Source organism: Camelus ferus, chromosome 13 (genome assembly GCF_009834535.1).
Source record: "Camelus ferus isolate YT-003-E chromosome 13, BCGSAC_Cfer_1.0, whole genome shotgun sequence".
Taxonomy (NCBI): Eukaryota; Metazoa; Chordata; class Mammalia; order Artiodactyla; family Camelidae; genus Camelus; species Camelus ferus.
The window spans coordinates 10,345,355-10,367,477 of record NC_045708.1 but is presented as its reverse complement, the minus strand read 5'-3'; the positions used below and the strand labels follow the sequence as shown (position 1 = coordinate 10,367,477).

General features: G+C 49.9%; 1 protein-coding gene and 1 non-coding gene across 2 annotated transcripts in view; one reads left to right on the top strand and one right to left on the bottom strand.

Moving 5' to 3' along the window:
* Positions 1-22,123, bottom strand: part of FHAD1 (forkhead associated phosphopeptide binding domain 1) — a 123,654-nt gene that overhangs the window by 37,826 nt on the left and 63,705 nt on the right. Inside the window, 8 exon segments of the mRNA XM_032495241.1 lie at positions 2,852-2,959; positions 3,199-3,306; positions 6,151-6,303; positions 8,247-8,317; positions 15,540-15,735; positions 16,630-16,782; positions 17,509-17,592; positions 20,116-20,223. Of these exon segments, the coding sequence (XP_032351132.1) occupies positions 2,852-2,959; positions 3,199-3,306; positions 6,151-6,303; positions 8,247-8,317; positions 15,540-15,735; positions 16,630-16,782; positions 17,509-17,592; positions 20,116-20,223 (981 nt within the window).
* On the top strand, positions 6,708-6,779 carry TRNAV-GAC. The gene has a single exon. It is a non-coding gene; the product is annotated as a tRNA-Val (tRNA).

The following is a 22,123-nucleotide window of genomic DNA, read 5'->3' as shown; positions in this document are numbered from 1 at the left end:
GGATAAGAAGAAGAATCTCATTAATAATGGAATTTCCCATTATTGAAATAAATCGCTTAAAGAGAATCAGGTTTCCAGGGGAGGGCGGTGTATTGAATTAATGAGCCACACGATTTCTAGAAGGGGTGTGGGCGAACCTCACCAGGGAGGCTCTGAGAGGGTGGGAGGGACGTGGTTAGTATTTAGTGCCCATAATCAAGGAATTTTATCTAGGAAGCGACCTGCTGATACGCTATTCAGTTGACGCAAATCACAGAAGGATCTAAGCTGCCGGCAGGGCCCGTCTCCAGTGGTGGCAAGAAAGGGCACCTGAACTTTCAAATGGGTTGTGCGTTAAACGCCAGCTTGGCTGTCAGATGTCTGGAACTTGGAACATGGCTTCCATTACAGCCGGTGGCTAGGGGTCTAGATCAGCCTGCAAAAATATTTAATCTCTAACATGGATGAAATACGACATATTTTGATATATTTTCCAGTGAAAAGTCATTAAAAACCCCCAACACTCAGCTGTTCCAATACCAGCCCTAAACGAAGCAGCAGAGCAGTCACATCACGGGAGATTCACATTTATTTTGAACATCTGAGGCGGGTTTCGGGGTAAGACAGCTTCCTGCCAGTGACTGGGGTTGGGTCCCCCGCGCCTGGTCTCATGTCTACGCTTGGGGCTTTGCTCTCGGTAGCTCCTCTGCTGCTGCGACGGCCACTCCGGGGAAGACTGTCCTTGCATGAGTCACACATGGCTCCTGTCCCCTCAGCCGCTCTGCACTCTGGGCAGGTGGTGGGAATTCACCTTTCGCGATACCTCAAAACCCGCATTATGACCTAGTGATTCCGCTGTCCTTAAAGATGTGTCTGACAATAGGGAGGGAGGTCTAACAGAAAAAGGAGTCAGGTGACCCTCTGAGGTTGATCAAAGTCTGCGCCTGGGATTTTTATCTCAGATTTCCTTGACAAGAAGCTGCGGAGAGGTTCTGGCAGGAGATATGGGCTGGCATTTTTCTTGGCCTGGGGTGACCTGGCCACAGCTCCTCCCTGCCATAGGGTGTCCATCACCAGGCTTCCCTGTAATCTCCCTCCTGAAGTCCCTGTGACCTCGAAAGCTCTAAATTCAAGGGGCTGCCCCCCAGCCCGGGGCTGTTGACCTCCTGGTGGCATTTGGCCCTGGGAGCCCTTGTGAGCGCCTCCTCCTCATCGCCACACCTGGAGAAATAACTCAGGGCCAGGCCTCGGTGACACTGTTTACACAGGCCTGCAGAGCCCAGCTGTGCGCAGACCCCAATGAGACCCGACATGTAAACACCTTCCCTCTTGGGATCAGATCAAATTGCAGAGGCTCCATCTTTGTCCCTCAGGGGTGGGAGGGCAAGGCTTTTACTCTGAGGGGTGGGGACAGAGTGGGGGGTCGATAGAGAACAAGTGCCTGAACAGACATAGAAGTACAGTGATCATACTAACAGCCACCGTTCACTGCATGATGCTTCTGCCAGACACTTCACTGTACAGCGTCTCTAATCCTCACAGCCAACCTTTAAAGAAGGCAGATAATGAGCCAGTCAGGAGCCCAGCCAGAATTTGAACCCATGTCTCATCTGCCTGCCAAGCCTGCATGCCCCTGGGCTGCCTCAGTATTGAAACACTAAAGAAAGCATTTTGTAAAAAAGACTCAGGGAATCTGAGGGGGACCCCGAGGTAAGCATGAGTGAACAATGTAACAGGGCTTTCCCCAAAGCTAGTCTGGGCACATCAATAGAAGTCTAACATCCTGAACGAGGGAGGGGAGAGTCTTGCTCTAGGCCACTAATGGCTGGAGAACTGGGTCCAGCTTTGGCTACAAATGGTTTAGGAAGAAAACAGATGAAGGGCCACAAACTCAGATGCCTGTGGAGGTTGGACAGTTACCCCAAATGAAGTGGGTTGTGTTTAATGCTGCAATAGGGAATGCTGAGGACTGTGGCAAATTTCTTCTACTTGGTTCAACTCCAGTCCATTTTTGTCAAATGGAAAAGAGGGCCAGATTTTCTGACTGTGCAAGGGAGGATGGAAATCTGGATTTTTTAGCAAATTTTATGAGTTCAAGATAAAACTTCCCATGGCCAAACATAACATGTCCACAGGCCCTTTTCAGCTGGTGAGCTGCCAACCAGTGACTTCTGGAGAGCAGAGCAGGTCAGAGGAGGGGACCAAGGCCGGGCCCCAGCCCTGTGAGGCATATAAGGAGGAACAAGGCGATTTGGGTCTGGAGAGGAGCAGGTGCCTCTATTTTCAAGCATCTAAAAGGCTATTCTGTGGAAGAGAAAGTAGATGGGTGCAGCAGGAGCCCAGGGGGCACGTGGAAGACTGATACCCTTCTGGGAGAGAGTTTCATTTAACTCAACATAAAGGAAACATTTTCTGCCAGCCCAAGGCATCAACCCTAGGATGGACTGCCCTGGGCTGTAGAAAATTCCTTGCTGGTGGATTGCAGGCTGGATGATTTGGGGATGTTTTCGGAGGATGCACGCAGCCCTATAGTCCCAGGACACTGTACCTCCTCTATTTCTGTGCTCTGGGATGCAATCTCCATGCAGAAGATGCTCATGTCATCAGCCCCAACTTATCTCCCAAGCCTTGTCTAGGACTGTATTTTAAACTGTTTACAATTTTTTCCAACTGGTTGTCAAGGCTACAGCTCTAGGGTTCTCTCCTGGAGTCCCCCATGCTTCTTCCCAAAGTGGCTGAGCCCTCCCAAGGACAAATTACTCCAGGGAAGCTCTGCCACGTTCTACCCTCATCATACATGGTTCTGAACTTACTTCCACAGGGCCCTCAAGCTGGATTTGGGCTCGAGGGGACTAACTCCCCGGCTGCATACCTCCTTCTGGCGGGTTAAGCGATTCTCCAGCTCTTGGACTTTGGTCTGTTCTTCCTCTAATGCTTCTTTCACTCGGTTTTTCTCTTGAGAAATGCTTTCCTCCAAAGCCTGAAAACCAATGACTGCAGTGTAATAGACATACTTACCACGGCGGGAATCTGGAGTCTGTTGGGCACTGCACAGGTGAGCCCTTCCCTGCTCAGGACAGCCCCCGGGGGGAGACTGCGGGCAGCTGAGAGCCTGGGAGCCCGGGTGGGCAGGCCCAGATTATCACCCCGGGGCAGTCTGTCCTAGTTGCCTGACCTTGACTTGGGCTCAGGCCGACTCTGTCTCCGCGAGCTGCATACCTTCTTCTGGTGGGTTATGCGATTCTCCAGCTCTTGGACTTTGGCCTGTTCTTCCTCTAATGCTTCTTTCGCTCTGCGTTTCTCTTGAGTAATGCTTTCCTCCAAAGCCTGAAAGTCAGGGACTGCTGTTTATTAGACATCGTTACCAGGGTAGGAATCCGGTCTCTGTGCCGGATTAGCTCTTTCACTTCTTAAGACAACCCCATGGAAGACAGAGGGCAGTAACCTGGGAACCAAGAGCACAGGGTCTGGGGTTGGCAGGCCCAGATTAGAGCCTCTGGCTGATCCTTCCTAGGTACATAGCCTTGGGCAAGAGAAAAGCTCTACAAGCCTCAGTCTCCCCATCTGTACAATGGGCACAGAAATAGTGCTTCCTACGTTGGGTTGATGGCAGGGGCCTATGAGATGAGGAACATGAAATGCTTGGCACAGGATAACAATTCACTGGTAAAGATCAATCATTTCTTCTGTCTTTTCAGCTTTTTGCCGAGGAGGACACAGTCTTCGAGAGATTAAGGAATCTGCCCAGTTTACTAGTAAATCACATAAACAGGGATTTGAACCCTGGTCTCTTTGACTCTAGAGCCAAGGGGTAGGCCAACTAGAGCCTCTGGACCAAATCTGGCCCGCTGCCCGCTTTTTGTAAATAAAGTTTTATCAGAGTCTCCAAGCTCGTTGTTTGTGGATTACCTACGACTGAGAAGTCACGACAGAGACCACACATCCTGCAGAACTGAACATACATCTACTGTCTGGCTCTTTATGGAAAAAGTCTGCCAACCCCTGATCTAAACCATCAGTGTGTGCACAAACCGGGGAAGCATTGGCAACAGATCATAATAAAAAAAGAATGTTAGCTCCACAAAGGGACCTAGAATTTCCTATCCTTGAGACAAGAGTCCTGCAACAAATCAAGATCCATGAGAAGGAGCTTAATTAATGAATTCTGACACATGTATTTTTCAGAAAGGGATGGGGGAGACACTGCATTGTGATATGAGTGAGGTTCATTTAAAAATTGGGGCAGCTGGCACTAAAGCCTGGGTCAGAATTTTCAGATAAGTCCCTAGGGTCAAGTTGATCAACAAAAGTGTCTGGGGAAGGATGACCCTCCACGAGACAACTGTCTGCTCAGGGAGGGGCGTCCCTGGCATCCCCCTCCGCAAGGGGTGGTGTGAGCTGAGGTTTGCTGTGATTAAAGAGGGTTTGATGTCTGTCCTTGAAACCCTGTGTCTGTTGGAATTGGTGTTACAGATGGGCGTCTGGGAGGCCCAGGCCGGTGCCCACGCTGGTGTTGAACGTGCTGGGGCTGAAATACTGTACATCTGTAGTGGAAAAGTCTATCGAAAATTAAAAATAAGACATTTGGAGAGGGAGAAGTTAATCAGAGAGGAGGGAGGAAATGGGTGGAGAGAGTTTTGTGAAGGTTTCGAAGTTTCTAGGTTCTTTCTGCTTTTATTTTCCTCTCTGTGGAATGGTACGGGCTTGTCCTATATCGAATTGCCCCTCAAAAGGGACCCGCCTTGATTTAAGGCTATCGTTAACATTACCTTTATGTGGATCATACATGATTTTGGTCAGATGGTTCTTCCTCTTTAATCTTTTATTTCACAAAAGGCAGAAAGAAAGGCAGAGAAAGAGGCAAACAGGAGAAGAGGTAACCGGGCACGAATTAGAGGATGAAATGAAACAGGCAGAGGTCTCTGCCTCTTGGAGAGGTCTGGAGCACCGGTGACAGAGAAGGATGGTCCAGGTCGGGCGTCACCAAACTGCCACTGGTGAAAGATGGAGGAAGCGGCAGGTCCAGTCCTCCTCGGGGGAAGAAAGGAGGTGTGGGGGCAGAGCCAGGGTCCAGCGGATCTGGTGCTGCTATTTGAGGTGGGCGGGGGGAGAGGCAGCTGCAAACGCCCCTCACACCCACCCACGGCAGTGGCTCTCCACTGTGGCTGCACGCTGGAACCACCAGGGAGAGCTTACAACTCCCAGTGCGTGAACCACACCCTCACCCCAGTTAGATCAGAACCTGGGGGTGGGGGTCGGGGGAAAGGTGCAAGAATTAGTATCTTCTAATCTCTCAGATGACAAAAGTGCAGTGAAAGTCGGGAGCTGGATCTAGGATGACGGCGACTGAGGGAGTTAAATCAATGGTGGGTCCCTGAATCTCAGAAAGGGCCAACTCGAAGACAAGGATGAGAATCGGCTCATTAACTGCAGTTCCCTGGCTTTCTCCATAGATTCGGATTCAGGGGATCTAGGGTGGGGCCCAGGAATCTGTATTTTTAACCAGCATCCAGATGGTTCTTATCCGCCAACTTTGGGAAATCCTTCCTCTAAGACTTGGTGGCTGAAAATGCGGTCTGCACAGGTGCGTGTCAGCACCAGCTGGGAGCCTGTCAGAAATGCAGACTCCCAGGCTCCGCCCCAGAGCTGCTGAGTCAGAATCTGCCTTTTAACTACACCCCCAGGTGGTTCACCAGCATGTCTGAGCTTGAGAGGTGCCACTGTAAGCATCCTCTAAATGGCTTGGTTTCTAGAAAAGTAAGTAGCAATTCTGGCCATGTCTTTCCCCTGATGTCCACAAAGAGAAAGCAAAAGGCTGAAACAACACAAAGGTGGTCTTGTACACTCTTGGGAACCACCTGTCAGTCTCAAACCAGGACCTGCAGTAACTATTCAGATTCATAAAATCAACTGCAATATATAAACAAATGGACTACCATTTCCAGACATTTCAGTAACCTTGCCTGTTCAAGTTGATTTTACTCTGAGTTTTAGAACTCAAGCTTCGTGATAATTCCTCCAACATCATTCACCCTCTTTAATTAATTTTGTTCCACGGCACCCAACAAGGAGTGGCTGGTTTCTCCATCTAAGGACGCGCCCTCGGTTTCTCACAGGAAGGGCCGTTTCATTAGTTGTCGGGAGCAAAGAGGAGGACAGGAATCCCCTTACCGCCTTCTCTTCAGTCAGCCACTTGACTCTGGCTCTCAGCTTCTCCTCTTGCTGCAGCCTTTCCTCATTCAGCCTCTCCTTCTCTGCCAGATGCTCCCGCAGCTTTTCTTGCAGCAAGGACTGCTGAGATTCCTGAGAGCTGCTGATCCTGATCTGAAATGAGAGGAAGGGGAACTGCAGCTGACGGGGACAGGACCAACGCAGGAGTCACTTCCACTACCTTCGGGGGAGCGATGAACGTTGACAAAATCTTAGAAACACAGAAAAACTATGCTTAGCCTAGTACCTAGCAGGGAAGCAACAGAACACAGTGGTTAAGAGCTCAGGCTTCAGCTCTAGATAGAATCTCAGCTCTAGTTCTTTTTTCTTTTTCCTTTTTTATGGGGGGGTGGGGTGGGGTAATTAGGCTTACTTGTTTGTTTATTTTTAGAGGCGATACTGGGGATTGGACCCAGGACCTCGGGCATGCTAAGCACGTGCTCTACTACTTAAGCTATACCCTCCCCACTCTAGCTCTTTCTAGACACCTCTTCATTTAGAAAATGAGGTTGAAGGGGGAGGGTATAGCTCCGTGGTAGAGCGTGTGCTTGACATGCTCAAGGTCCTGGGTTCAATTCCCAGTACCTCTGTTTTAAAAAAAAAAATTTAAATAAATAAATAAATGAATACATAAATAAACCTAATTACCTCCCCCACTGAAGTCCCCCAAACAAAAAAACAAAATTTAAAAAAAGAAAATGAGGTTAGTACTAGTGTCTACCTCTTAGTCATAAGAATTAAATGAGATAATGATGGAAAGCTTTTAGCACAGTGCTTACTTAGCACATAGTAGGTGCTCAGTAAATGGTAGTTAGAATGATTAGTTCCTATTTGCTGAGTGTAAGAGAAAAAGCAGTGAGCCAGGGCCACAAGGCCTGAGCTTTTGTCTTGCTTCTTCCACCAACTAGCTGCGTGACGCTGAAACAGTCCCCTAGCCTCAGAACATCAATGTCCGTATCTGTAAAATAAGGAGAATGGACTAGGTCAGGGGTTGACAAACTATTGTCTGCAGGCCAAGTCTGGTCCACTGCCCATTTTTATAAATAAAGTTTTATTGGAACAGAGCCATGCCCATCACACCATTCATTTACACGTAGTCTATGGCTGCCTTTGCTCTACAACAGCCAAGTCAAAGAGGTGTGATGGAGACCGTATGGCCTGCAAAGACTTAAATATCTGGCCCGTTATGGAAAAAGTCTGTGGACCCCTGGACTGGATGGTCTTTGTGGTTGATTGTAATGGTGGTCCCAATATCTCGCCCTTCCTCTAGCCATGTCCTTGGCTAGGTGACTGGCAGTGCCCACCCATATCCTGTCCCCTGACACTGAACTCAGTCATGTGACCTGTTTGGGCCAGTGGGATGTTGGGAGACATAACACACGCAGAGGACTGAAAAGCACTCCACGTCTGGGTCTGCTTTCTTGTCTGGATTTCTGTTTCCTCTACTATTACTGCGACGGCATGCCCAGGCCAGGTTGCTGGAGGACGAGAGGCGCATGGAGCCCAGCACAGCTGCTCCATCTGAGGCCAGCCCAGGCCAACCGAAGGCCGGCCAACGCCCAGACACCTGAGAAAGCCCACCCAAGGTTAGCGGACCCACCTAGCGGCTGACCCCAGACTTGTGAACAGCAGTTGTGGAACGCCGCTGAAGTTTCACGGTTGCGTATAACACAGTATTAATATGGCAATAGCTATACTGTGATACAGTTCCTAAGGATCATCTTGCCTCTAAAATGTTGACGTGTAACTTTTGGTAAGTCTGCTGCCTGGACTTGGGCAAGCCGTACTTCTTCCACTGAATTTAATCAACACAACTTTTTAGATCTGACAGGCATTTACATTCTTACGGTTTTTGACACAGGACAACAAGCCTCCTTGTCCTCCTGGGAGAGCTCATCTCCCCTGTCTGAATCATTTCGTGTGCAAACAGAGACACCATCTCACCTTCTGCAGAATGTGTACTGACTTCCTAACAGAGGGCAAACAGGGTTAGGATGCACTGTGCTGTGTAAAGGCTGAGGAGGAGCTGAAACAAACTTCTGAAGTTAAAAGATTACCTGAAGTTCCTGGGTCTGGCTTGTGATTTTCTTATAATGGTCCAGAAGGTATTTCAGATACAAGGACAATCCTTAAAACGAGAATGAAGGAGAAGGTAAGTATCAATGCAATTCACCTCCTTTGCTTTCTGCGTAATGTCTTCACAGAGCTTGCCGGCGGGAGAATGAGAGCCATGCTGCTCTCTCATCAAGAAAATGTGAGTTGATTAGCTTTTGCTGGGTTCAAATCCAAGTTTTGGGGCAATAAAAAATCATCAACGGAACTCCTATCGACTAAATGTCCAGTGTGCTTTGAAACTGTGGGCTGAGTGTGGGCGGGCGAGATGAAGCCGTTCCTCAAGGGACTTACGGTTCAGTACAAGAGACGAGGTCTGAGTGCCTGATCGGAAACAGGCAGCAACTCCAGGTCCCGTGGAAGTGACTGCTGGAGGAGTGGGGCGGTGAGAGTCCAGGGGAGGAGAGATCGTTCGTTTCCCCTGGAGGGGTGACTCTTGGCTGAGAATTCACTGGGTGTGGGCCTTGATGGGTATGCAGAATTCCAAGCTGGAGGGGAGGGCATTTCCGAATGCAAGATGTGGAAGGATGAATAATGATCCCCAGAGAAATCCAGGTCCTGATCCCTGGAGCCCGTGAATGTCACCTTACAGGGCAGAAGGAACTTTGCAGATGTGATGAAGTTAAGGATCTTGAGATGGGGCGCTTATCCTGGATGATCTGGGTGGGCCCAATACAGTCACGTGGGGTTTTCTTTTTTCAATCTTTTTGTCTCTCTCTTTTTTTGTAGAGGGAGGGAGTTAGGTATGTATGTATGTATGTATGTATGTATGTATGTATGTATGTATTTAAAAACAAACAAAACAAATTTAAATGGAGGTACTGGGGATGCTGAGCATGCTGTCTGCCACTGAGCTACACCCTGCCCCCTAGTCATATGGGTTCTTATCAGAAGCAGACAGGGAGTCTGACCACACACAGAGGAGAAGGTGACGAGACAGAAGAGGAGAGTTGACGATGCTCCACTGCTGGCTTTGCAGATGGAGGAGGGGGCCGTCAGCCAAGGAATGCAAGGAATAAAGGTCTAGAGATGGGACAATGTGGGGAAACAGATTCTTTCCTAGAGCCTCCAGAAGGAGCCAGCCCTTTGACTTCAGCCTAGTGAAATGGACTTTGGACTTTTGGCCTCCAGAGCTGTGAAGGAATAAATACGGATTGTGTTAGGCCACTCAGTTTGTGCTAATTTATTCTAACAGCCATAGGAAACTAATGAGGGGGCTGAAGGCAGAAGAGGAGGTGGAGAAATGCAGTGCCTGTTCCAGGAGAGCACTGTGCTTAACTGGTGTGGAGCGGACGATGGGGGAGGGAAGGGGTAGAGAGGAATTGGGGTAGGAGGCTGAGTCAATGTGTGGCCAGCCTAGAAGAGTAGCTTAAAGAGTATAAATTTGACTTAAACATTTTAGGAATGTCATGAGTGTGACCTGTGTGTCCAGCCCTCTGGGAAGCGATCAACGCACCGCATCGTCCAACCATCCCCCCGTTTTACAGATGAGCCAGTCGGGCTCTGAGACCTGTGGATTCTGGACATCACGCAGCTGGCAAACGGCTGAGCCCGGGCTGGGGCTCATGGCTGTGGGACCCCAGGGTCTGAGTCACTGTGAGTTCAGCTGCTGATGGAGCAGTGAGTTGGCTTCATGAAGGGTGTTTTTCCAGAAAAACAACTGGGAATGAACTGGAGAAGGAGGAGCCAGCAGGGTTTCTTAATGGCAGCACTGCTGACACGTGGGGCTGGGCCATTCTCGGTTGCGGGGCTGTCCTGGGCTCTGCAGGACATTTAGTAGCATCCCTGGCCTCTACCACTGGATGCCAGGAGCACCCCCCACGCCAGTTGTGATCATCAAAGGTAAGAGGGTTTTGAGAAAGAGAACCAAGGGCGGTGGGAGGGCTGGAGAGAACACAGCTCGGGGAGGAAGCGGGGCCTTCAGTGCAGGCGGCTCCATGGCAGTTGCTAAAGAGGCAAAGACAAGGTAGGAAGTTGGTGGTGAGGAAGGCAGGAAGTCACGCATGCCGAGATCTTAGTGGGACAGGAGTGCGAGCCGTAACAAAGGAGCTAAAGGAGCAGTGGTCCCAGGGAGCTACCCTCTCGAAGCGCCCGTCTGATGACAGAGAGGAGTAACAGGGAGAGATGTCAAAGAAGGAAGTCGTGATTCAGGACCTTGTGCCCAAGATCTCCTGGGAGGGAGAGGGAAGGGGAGACGCAGGGACGGAAGAGCTGCATCTGGGGGAGACAGAGGGAAGGGAGAAAGGATGGGTGCAGCGAGAGAAAGGAGGAGAGCTTAACAGGCTCATGCCTGGGACCTTGACCTCCGACAATGCAACTTGCTGAGAATTTCCAGCTTGGAAGAGTGAGGAAAATACTATAATAATAGCTATTAAGTATTAAGCACGTGCTGTGCGCCAGGCACCATGCCAGGGGTCGCATGCACGCTATTTCTAATCATTGTAGACAACCCGTGTTTGCATTTACAGATGAGACACAGAAGACCAGCAGGTTAAGCTGCAGAGCTGGTCAGTGGTAGGAGCAGAATTCAGACCGAGGTCCGTCCTTGTCTTTTAAGAGAGACTGGAGGCTCGAGAGTGATGGGTTGGGTTGGCTTCTGTGAAGTGTGCATTAGGAGACCGCAAGATAGCAGAGATGGGTGGCGTTGGCTTGGGTTCTAGGAACCTGGTGAGTGTATGGATTTCTGGGGCTAAATTGGGAGGGGTCTGCAGTCCGCTCAGCTGCAACCCTGTGACCCAGGAGCCCGAGGGGCTGGATCAAATTCTGGGTAGGATCTAAAGCCGACTGGGGAACAGAGGGAACTGAGGGTGTGGGAGGGGAAGGGTGTGGTCTTGTTTCTCCATTCATTGATGAACTGTAATCATAAGGGGATTTCCCTCTTTGGGGGAAGAGGCACGTCTTTATTATATTTCTGGTTACAAAAGATACACGTGCCTGTTACACAAATCCAAATATTACAGAAACCTATAATGTGGACAGTGCTCCCTACTGTGTCCTCAGTGGCCAGCACATAGTAGGCCTGCAATAAATAGCTGTTGAATGGCTGAGTGAAAGTCAAGACCCATGTAGTCCCACCATGCTCGGACAATGCTCTCAACACTTTCTGTCTTTTCCTCCAGATCTTTCCTTTGGTCAGATACTGACTTAAAAAAAAATGGGAGAACACTATGCATATTGTATTACAGCTTGTTTTTTTTTTTTCACTAAAAAAATACTGCTTACCTTGGGTATCTGAGAAAAAGTGATTTTCTATGTATGCAGGGAAGCCTTTCATTGGTAACAAAGTCTGGCAGAAATAGACACAATTGACTGAGCTTGCAAAGAAAAACGCGGAGTTCTTTCTTTCCCTTATCAAAAGAAGCTGAGGAACCAGGCAGGAGGAGACGGGAACTAACTTTTAAGGTCCTCCTCAGATGTCTCCTATCTTCCCAGCTGGACCACACAGCGAATCCCTCACCAATCAGATTTTTTTTTTTTTTAGGTCATAGATTTTTTTAAATTGAGGTATAGTTGATGTACAATATTATATGTTTCAGGTGTACAACATAGTGATTCACAGGTTTTAAAGGCTATACTCCATTTCTAGTTATTATAAAATATTGGCTCAGTTCCCTGTGCTGTACAATGGCCTCACAGCTTATTTATTTTACACATAGTAGTTTGTACCTGTTAATCCCCTCCCCGCTTGCTTCTCTTTACTTGTAACCACTGGTTTGTTCTCTGTATCTGTGAGTCTGTTTCTTTGTTATATTCACTAGTTATTTTATTTTTTAGATTCCACATATAAACATCATACAGAATTTGTCTTTCTGTCTGATGTATTTCACTTAGCATAATACCCTCCAAGTCCATCCATGTTGTTGCAAATGGCAAAATTTCCTTCTTTTTTATGGCTGAGTCATATTCCATTGTGTGTATATGTATGTGTACCACATCTTCTTCACCCAGTCATCTGTTGATGGGCACTTAGGTTGTTTCCGTCTCTTGGCTGTTGTAAATAATGCTGCTATGAGCATTGGGGTGCATGGATCTTTTTGAATTAGTGTTTTCTTTCTTTTTTTTTTTCCTGATAAATATCCAAGAATGGGATTGCTGGACGATATGGTAGTTCTATTTTTAGTTTTGCGAGAAATCATCATACTGTCCTCCGTAGTGGCTGCACCAATTTACATTCCCACTGACAGTGGGGGAGGGTTCCCTTTTCTCCACACCATCTCCAGCATTTGTTATTTGTGTTCTTTTTGATGATGGCCATTCTGACTGATGTGAAGTGATACCTCATTGTAGTTTTGATTTGCTTTTCTCGGATAATTAGCAATTTTGAGCATCTTTTCACATGCCTGTTGGCCATCTGTATCTCTTCTCTGGAAAAATGTCTGTTTAGGTCTGTTGTCCATTTTTTGATTGAGTTGCTTGTTTTTTTGTTGCTGAGTTGTATTAATAATAATCACTCTTCTATTCTCATTCATTGTTGGAAGAACGTCAAATTCACGCAGCCTCTCTGAAGGGCGATTTGGCAAGAAGTATCAATAACCTTCAAAGTGTTGGCAGTCCCTAGGTGGGGCCCTGGGCTCTCCCTTCTCACTCAGGACATTCTTTCTCAGTGATACCATCCATACCCATGGCTTCAATCATCGTCTATGCATCCATCCATTTGTCCGTCCATTCCACGGCTATTTAGTAAATACCCACCACGTGGCGTATTCTTCTGGGTTCGGGGGCCACGTCACTAATAGCTATTTCCAGGCTAGACCTGCAGGGTGACAGCTGCGTCCCTGGCACCCTCACACGCGTCTTCCTCCTCAGATCTGGTCCTCACACAGCGTCCCTTAGTCTGGATTTTAGTGAAGGAACCACATCTGACTTACACAAGCTGGAAACCTGGAGACCTGTAGCCGTCTTTCTCTCTGTCCCTTCCCTTCTCACTGTATCTGATTCCACCGCTGAGGCCTGCTGATTCTCCTCTTACCTGCCCCTGGAATTTTCTCTCTTTCTCCATCCTCTCCTCTGCCTTAGCGAGGGCCACCACCATCTCTTGTGACAGCCTCCCAGCTGCTCTCCCAGTGTCCCGTGCCAGCCACCTTCCATCGTCTCCCAGTGCAAGCCTGTTCCATCAGCTCCTCACTTAAAGCCTTTCATGGGATTCTCGCTGCTCTTAGGTTAAAGCAGAGCTTCTTACCAGGGTCTTGCCAGCCTTCTGCACCCCCAACCACTGCCCATGGTACAGCGCCTGCAGGCCTCCCTCCCGCTCCTGCCCCGCCCACCTCTGCCTCCATTTCCTTTATCCCCTTATGTTCTCCATGCTCCCCATCCCACTGCAATGCTCCCTTCGCCCAGAATGCTCCCCCTTCGGCAAATAACTCCTATGCATTCTGCAGACACCCTGCCCTCCCTGACCAGAACCCTGCACTTCCCCTTCAAAGCACTCGTCCCCATCAAAGCTTTACGTGCGAGTGATTTTTCAGTTAATGGCCACCCTATCCCTCCTGAGGCCGGCAGGGATAGTGCCTGTTTCCTCCCAAGATTTTATTATGAAAAATTTCAAACATAAAGTGGGAGGAATTGTACAGCCAACACTCGTGCACCTCATGACCTGGATTCTACCTGTCTCTGACCCCACTGTGTCTCCACCCTGCACGGTGCTTAGTACCCAGTAGGCACGCAATAAATCTCTGCTGAATGAAAGTGGTTCACATCCTCCACATCTAGGATAGAGATGGGGTGAATAGGCATACGTGAATAATGTTTATTTCAGCATCATCATAAGTGTGAAAACCTGGAGACAACTTAGATGCCCACGGTGGCGGGTTGACTAGATGGGTCACGGCACACCCTACACCACGGGACTCCTTGCCATCAGTGACAACGATGACGTAGGTCTGTGTGTACTGTCATGGAAGGGTCTTCCTGATGTACCATTAGGGGCAAAACTGAAGAAAACTGGGTATAATATGAAACTATTCTCTTGCAAAATGAAAAAAATCAATAAACATACCTAGGTAATGCCTATTTTATGCCAGGAACTTCACATATATCAAAGCATTTTAGTCCTCACAACAATCCTAAAGGGTGGGGAACGCCTTCTTATCCCCTTTTTACGGGTAAGAGAACTGAGGCACAGAGAGGGGAAGTAACTTGCCAAGCATCACACAGCTATTTCCATGGGGAAATGCCTCGGAAGTTAGACACAAAATATGACCTTAGTGATATCAAATGCTGGCGAGGATGTGAAGCAACAGGAACTTTCATTCGTTGTCGGTGGGAACACAAAATGCAAGCCAGTTTGGAAGAGATTTTGGTGGTTTTCTTGAAAATTAAACATACTCTAACCACATGATCCAGCAACTGCACCCTGTTTATTTACTCACAGCAGCTGAAAACATGTCCACACACAAAGCTGCACGTGGATGTTTATGGCAGCTCTACTCACAGTCACCAAAACTTGGAAGCAACCAAGGTGTCCTTCAGGAGTAAGTGGAAGATGGAATATTATTCAGTACTAAAAAATGAGCTATCAAGTCATGAAAAGACTTGGAGGGAACTTAAATGCATATTCCTATGTGAAAGAACTAATCTGAGAAGTTGTATGATGCCGACTATGTGATATTCTGAAAAAGGCAAAAACTATGGCGACAGTAAAAAGATCTGTGGTTGCCAGGGGCTGGGTGTCAGAGGGTGGGGGGATGGAGCAGAGAGGATTTTTAGGGCAGTGAAACTGTTCTGTAGGATATTATGATGGATACATGTCATTGCGCACTTGTCCAAACCCACAAAGTGTTCAACACCAAGGGCGAACCGTGATGTAAACGAGGGGCCTTGGGTGACTATGACGTGCCCACCGTACCACACAGATGCTGGTGCTGCCCGTGGGGGAGGCTGAGCCAGAGTGGGGGCACGGTGTGCCTGGGAACTCTCTCAGTTTTGCTGTGAACCTAAAACTGCTCTTAAAAAAAAAAGCGCCTACTAAATAAATAAACAGCCACTTCTGAGAGATGAGATTCAGCACAGTTTTGGTTTTCCTTTTGCCTCTGTCATGTCTCACGTTTCTTCAGCCCTCGCACCTCCCTCGTGTCCTTTCTTCAAGGGAAAATCCCTTCTCGAGTGGTGAAGCCAAGTCTGGAGAAAGGAGCACTTGGCCACCTACCTAAGAAGCCTTCCTCGACAGATGTCCCACAACCATCAGCGTCAACGCGACATTTTAGGCACGCGACTATGTGAGAAAAAAAAGTGCCAGTAACCTTTGTCGGAGCCGGAGAGCTGGATCCCCACGTCCCGGAGGAGACGCTCTGTTTCCTCCAGCCAGGACAGCGACAGGCGCAGGGTGTCCAGCGCCACCTTCTGGAGCCCCGAAACAGGGGGGCTCACCTGCAGGTGCTGAAGGAGGTCCACCTCCTTCTTCAGGTCGTCGCTGCAGCAAGACGTCTTCATGCAAGCCTGGAAAGAGATGCGGTCGTGAGGGGTCGCCAGAAATAGCACCTGACGCAGGTGCCCCACCAGGAGCGATGTTCTGGACCTCTTGGTGAAGCCAGCAGGGCCATGTGTCTGCCGCCCTGGGACGGCCCAGTTCTAATTATGGTTTTTTTGGTGGGGTGGGGAGGGGGAAGGGGGGCAGCTTTTATCGCGTTTGCACTCTAATTTGGACTTTGGATGATCCCGAAGACAAACTGCCCATGACAATTTGGCTGAAACAAGAACCAAATTTGGCTACAAAATTCCTGCTGAGATCAACACACAGGCTGGTCAGAAAGTGCGGTTTCCTGATCAGAAAGAGTGCTGACGAGTGACCGTGTGCACAGACTCCCCAAATAGCAGCTGCTAATTTCCGGAGAAAGCAGAAGCAGCTGTCTGCCCTGATAGGCTGCATCCCTGCATGGGGGCCGTGGGGGTTCAGCCGGCCCCCCCCGGTTCTGTCTTCTCCAGAGTCCAAGGCAATAGGGGCAAGAACAGCCTTTCCATTGTTGGAACATAACAGAAAAAAATGCAAATAAAGGGCAGGATGTTTCTTTGGTTTTTCTGGAAATAACATGGGGCTATTTTTCTCCCGCTCCTTCCCAGGGCTGGGGGGTGGGGCACTCCGGGGCCTCCCAAAGGCAGTCTTTGGAGCGTCCAGGGCAGCTTTTCATCGGCCACACCACGTTCACCTGGGAGGCATTTTTGGAGGTCCTTTGTTTTCTGATCTCAAACAAATTTCTCCAGCAAGAGAAAAGATGGACAGAAAAGCAGAGTCTGACTTCCCAACCTGCTCCACGAAGGCTGGATGATTTCCCAAACAGGGAGCACAAAGACGACACACAAAGGGGACATTAGTGAAGAGCGGAGAAGGGGCACCTGGCAGCTGGCTAAGCACGTCTTCAGCTTCTCGATGCTCTCGGCGATCTCCCCCTGTTGGGAGTTGCTGAGCTGAGTCTCCTTCTGCAGGCTCCACTTTTTCTGCTGAAAGTTGATGTTGTCCTCAGTGACCTGGGTGATCTTCTCTATTAACTGGTGAGAGAAAGGAGGGAAAAAAACAACCACGATTTAAAATCCTGGGCAGCTCTGCGGGGAGGGGACCTGGGGGGGGCATCAGCTCCAGCTCCCGTCTCTGCGGGGAGGAGGGAGGTCCCGACGTGCTTCGGTGACAGCTCTGGAGGGGGTCTCGGCTCCGTCACCGGGGCATGTTTCCCAGGATTGGAGATGATTTTTGTCATGTTGCCACGAGTTTGTTCTAGATCCTTCTGCATTCTGGGAGCAATTCATGAGCCTGAGCCTGATGCTGGGGTCTCGGAAAGAGAAGGTCAGCTTCTCCGAGAATGGCCCACGTGCTGACCCACGGGGCTGAAAGGATAATGTGAAGGGTACCAGGACAGTCACCACAGCCAGGGCCCCTCCTCACTGCTGCCATCTTCCCTCCTCAGAAGGAGCGAGGGAGGACGCCTCGTCTATGGTGGGGCCGCCCCTTTCCTCGCAGCGCAAATGAAGGTTAAAACACGCGGGTCTGGCGACCAGAAACGGGTCTGGGTGGTTTAATTTGGATTTTCACAGAAACACTTCCAGGGAGTTTAACTGGCTTTTAATTTCAAAGCCAGGAAATCCCAGAAAAGCAAAACAAATCTTTATGGTGTAGCAACAGAGTGAAAAATATGTGCCACTAACAAAAAACAGAAACATATGCTTCCAGTGTCTGGAGTCCCGGGTCCCCGAAGAAGAAAGCAGGAAAAAGAGATGAACCTGTTGATCTGAGACGGGTTTGTCCTGGAACGGTTTCACTCGTCCATAGGTGGCCTTGATGACTTGACTCCTGAAATGCTCCAGCTGTGGGGCAAACAAAGGGAGGGTGATGAGTTGGAGGGGCAGCTGCAGCCGCAAGGCTGGGGGAGGAACCATCATCGCTGGGTCTGGGAGAAATCTGTTAGAAGGATTTGCATGATTTTCTTGGTCATTACCAGCTATTAAAACCTTCACTTCTCCAAAGAAGGGGCAGTGCCCACGCAAGAGAAGGGGATGGCAGGTCTTAATGACTTTTCAGGCATTCCCGCCTGACCCAGCCAACGCACATGGTCAGTGCACACATGTCTCAGGCCCTCAGAAGAGCCACTTGCTGCCAATTATCCAGTGGGAAGTCCAGGGCCGGGAGCACTCTTCCATAATTGCTAAGTTGGAACCAGACTGAGAAATAAATATTGGGGCTGTCAGCGCAGGTAAACTGTGCAATCAGCAAGGGTGCCCGGGGAGAGAAGGAGGAGCTGCTGGTGCCATTTTGTGCCTGAGACTTTGCGTCCTGAAGACTATGCCTGCTGTGTTCATCTCTGGGCTCCCGGCGCATTCGATAAAAATTCATCAGCTGCTTGGTTCCAGAAACATCTCAGTCAGCTGCTCAAAGTCCTCCACTGTAGTTCAGCCGGTTTTTATTGAGTGCTTCTCTGGTGGTGGTATTTTCAGATTACAGTTGATAAAATAGTGCAGTTAAATTAAATCAGGGCTTCTCAAATTACAAGTTCAAGGTATCTCAGGTTCATGAGGCATGAGAGGCAAGGAAGCCCAACTTGCCCTGGAAGTTGCCCAACATGATGGCTCTTGGCCTGGGTCCTTGGTTCAATGGCAAAACGTGGTCACGGAAAACTCTAAAACAGAGCCCGGAAAGCACTATAACAGCCACTGAATCAATTGGAAAGTCAACAGGTCCCAAGACACCAGAGTTTGCTGCATGCCAGGGAGTTCTGGGAAAACAAGTGATGGAATTGCGGCTCCCCTACGGACGCCTCTGCAGTCCGCCTGCCGGAAGCCAAGCAAGGGGACTCGAGGGATTCCGGGCAATTCGCTGGTTTCATGGCCAAGGGGAGGGTCCTAGCTCGCTCAAGGGAGAGGTTATGCAGAGAGGGCCCTGTGGGCGATGGTCCCCTGGTACCACCAGAGGCGCGCTACGGGGCTGCTCAAGTGTGGAGGGACAGGTCCTCCTGGACCATGGGCTCTGTCCCAAATCACTTGCCGGGGGAAGGGCAGGACCTCAGACAGGGAGAGGGCCTGTGCAGATGAGGGGGTGAGAGGGAAGGCCTGGGCAGCACAGAGAGACCTGATCCTTTCTCTCTTGAGTCTAGACCTGGAGGGAATCTCAGTGTCTCGGAGGGTCTTCCCGGATGACCTGTGGCCAGAGCCCCTCCCAGGCCCTCGGCACTTGGGCAAGTGGCACAGATGATACCCTCAAATCGGGTGTGTGCTGGGGTGCAGCGTGCAGGCGAGGGGAGGGGTAGCCCAGGTGCACAAGGAGGGGCCGGGACTGGCGGGCTCTCCGCCTTCCGAAGGGTTGACACCCTCTAGGGGGAATGACACCGGGGGTGACGGTGGTGGACATTTGTCGAAGGGGCTTTAAAATATGCCCAAGTTTCAGCATCTTTATTCAGCTTGTGGGACGAAGCCCAGTCACACTGCTGCTTCCGGCTTGGACGCTACCACATGGAAGGGCTTTGGGAACTGGGTGCGGTGGGATGGAGGGCTCCTTTAAGGGCTGTGGTTCTTAACTTGCTTTGGTGGTTTACGGGCCCTTCTGAGAATCCACCGAGTGACGAGGTAGACTCGCCTTGCCAGGAAAGGAAAAGCACAAACACACATACATCTAGAATGTTCCGGGACGCCCTGGCCACGGTAGCCAGAAGAGGACGCCCTGGGGAGAAGTCTGGAGGGTCAGAGCCCCATCTTGGCTTCTCATTTGCTATCCCTTAGCCTTTGGTGAAGTCCCATTTGCATATTCTGGCCCTCAGGTCTGTGCCTTGTGTAAGAGGAAGGGCCCCTGGGCCATCTTGGGTCAGAGCCCTGGGGAACGGCACCCCTGGACCAGTGGGCTCGGAGCCTGCTCCCCACCCTGCCCAGGGAGTCTCCATCCAGCATGAGCTTTGACCTTCTGGGTTTCACTTTATTAAGGAAAGTGGCATTTCCCTGTGGACACTGACTGCAGCATCTGTTGGGGGACCAGAGGGAGAAAGATTGTGGTAAATGTCAGGACAACAAAATGTGACGGGGGAAAGTACTAGAAACACCACTGGGGTCCAGAGGCTCAAACCCTTCCAGAGAGGGACCACACAGCTGGCTCATCGGGGTGGGCCTTGAGCTGGGGTTGGTTGCTTGGTCAGGGTCTCGGGAGATGGTAGACCCTCCCAGCAGGAAAAGCCTCTTTAGTGATGTCCACTGGGATGCAGAAACCGCACAAAGTCTCCACACTGGAGATAAATGGGTGAATTAAACCCGGCCGCCTTCCTCCTCATTCATCCCCACCGGCCGCCTGGCACGCTAAGGCAATCCAGGGAGAGCGTGGGCCGACGAGGGGCTCTGAAGTGCGCCTACCTGACCTACTGCCCTTTCCAAATTGACTTTAATGAGGTTCTCTCTGTTCCCCATTTCTTGCAGCTGAAGCAATTTCCTCCTGGAATCCTCCTGAAGCTTCTCTTCAACCTGAAAGGATGATGAAAGCAAGTGCTTGCTGCTAATGTGATCGTGATGCCCTCTGGGGAAACTCTTCTGGGGGGGCTAATGGCAGTGGGAGAGTCCCAGAGGGGTAGGGACAGCAGCAGCGCAGGGGCCGGGGTCACAGGCGGGCACAGGGTGGAGGCAGACTCACAGGGCATTGTCCCCTTGGGGGGGGGGGAGGACAGGGCTAAGCTCCACACCCTGGGCTCAACTGTGTTTGTCCTACCACAGACTCCAACCCCAGCTCCGTCCCCAACAAGCCGTATGAGCCTGAGAAAGTTATTTCACTGCTCTGTGACTCCGTGTCCTCATCTGCCAAATGGGGATGACGGTACTTGTGCTGACTTAGAGAGTGATCATGGGGCTTTTCAGCATGTTTGCAATAGTGCTTAAGTATTGTAACCTATTAAAGGTGGACAGGAATGCTCACCATGCAGCCTCATTCTAATACCATTAATAACTGGCCCAGGACGGGTACTTGGTAAATGCTATTATTCGGTTTACTATCACAACTAATTGTTGTCACCACTTTTAGCACGCTCACCAGTGCAAACCTCTCTGGAGGCTTGCTAAGCAATGTCTACTAAGAATCCCAGCCCGTACAAGTAGGCATTTCAAGAGGAGAAGCTTGTGGATTTCCTCCCCCTTGCTTGGTTAATAGTCAACATGAAGGGAGCCTGGGGGTGCTCGATGCTACCTTCTGCTGGCCATCATAGGCATTGCAGCTGCTCCATTCATGGAAGCACCTGCTGAGCGCAGGGCTCTGTGGCTACCAGGAAATGAGGCAAACTCTCATAAATAGGTGAAAGGACTTTGTGCTGAAACGACTTCACATGCTGCTTATTAGGGAGCTGACGAGGCAGATCACACAGGTGTAAAAAAAAGACCCAGAGAAGCTCTTCAGAGCTTTCTTCTGAGTGGTGCGGAACAGCAGAAGAGACTCTACCTGGCTGTTACCTTGGAAAAGCCGTTTACCTCTCTGGGCCCTAGATTCCTCCCTGTGTCACCCTCCCAGATCTCAACATGTTCTGACTTCTATTTCAGCAGACTTTCCCACATGCTGCAAAAGCAAAGTCCAGCTCTGGACTCTGCCCTTCTCTGTGCTCTCCGTCTCCATCAACAGCCCCAACTCCCACCCCCAAGACTCGGAAAGAACTTTCAGCAATGGTGCAGCTGCTCCAGGCCTGTGTTGTCTAACACGGCAGCCACCAGCCACGTCTGGCTGTCAAGCACTTGAAACGTAGCTGGTGCAACCATGGAATTGGATTTCAAATTGTATTTAATTTTGATTAACTTCCGTGTAAACAGTAGCACGTGGCTCTCGGCTATGCCACAGTGGATTGGAGGCAGACAAACCCGGAGTCAGACAAAACTGACTGTGCGACTGGGCTCGTTACCTTGCTAGTAACTAGCAGCCTTGACTCTCTCACCTGCAGAGTGGAGAGGATGATTTCTGGATCACAGTGCTGTTGTGAGGATGAAAAGAGATGAAATGTTCGGCATAATGCCTAGAGCATGAGACATTGGAGCTACCATTTTCACCATTATGATCAGGCACAGATCTAATCACGTCAGTCCCCTGTTCAGAAGCCTCAGTAGCTCCCAGCTGCCCATGTGGCACAGAGCCTGAGGGCCAGGACTCATGCAAAGCCCCAAGCTAGGGATTCAGGAAGCCCCTATGAACTCTGAACAAGGTAAATAAAAATGAATCTGCACCTGAATGAGTCGTAACAAAACTGCTGGAAATCAAGGGAAAAGAAAATCTTAACAGCCGCCAGAGAAAAAGACAGATCACACAAAGGTGCAACGGTTAGGCTTACAGATGACTTCTAAACAGAAGTAACAGGAGCCAAGAGACGGCAGTGGCACACCGGACGCTGCCTCT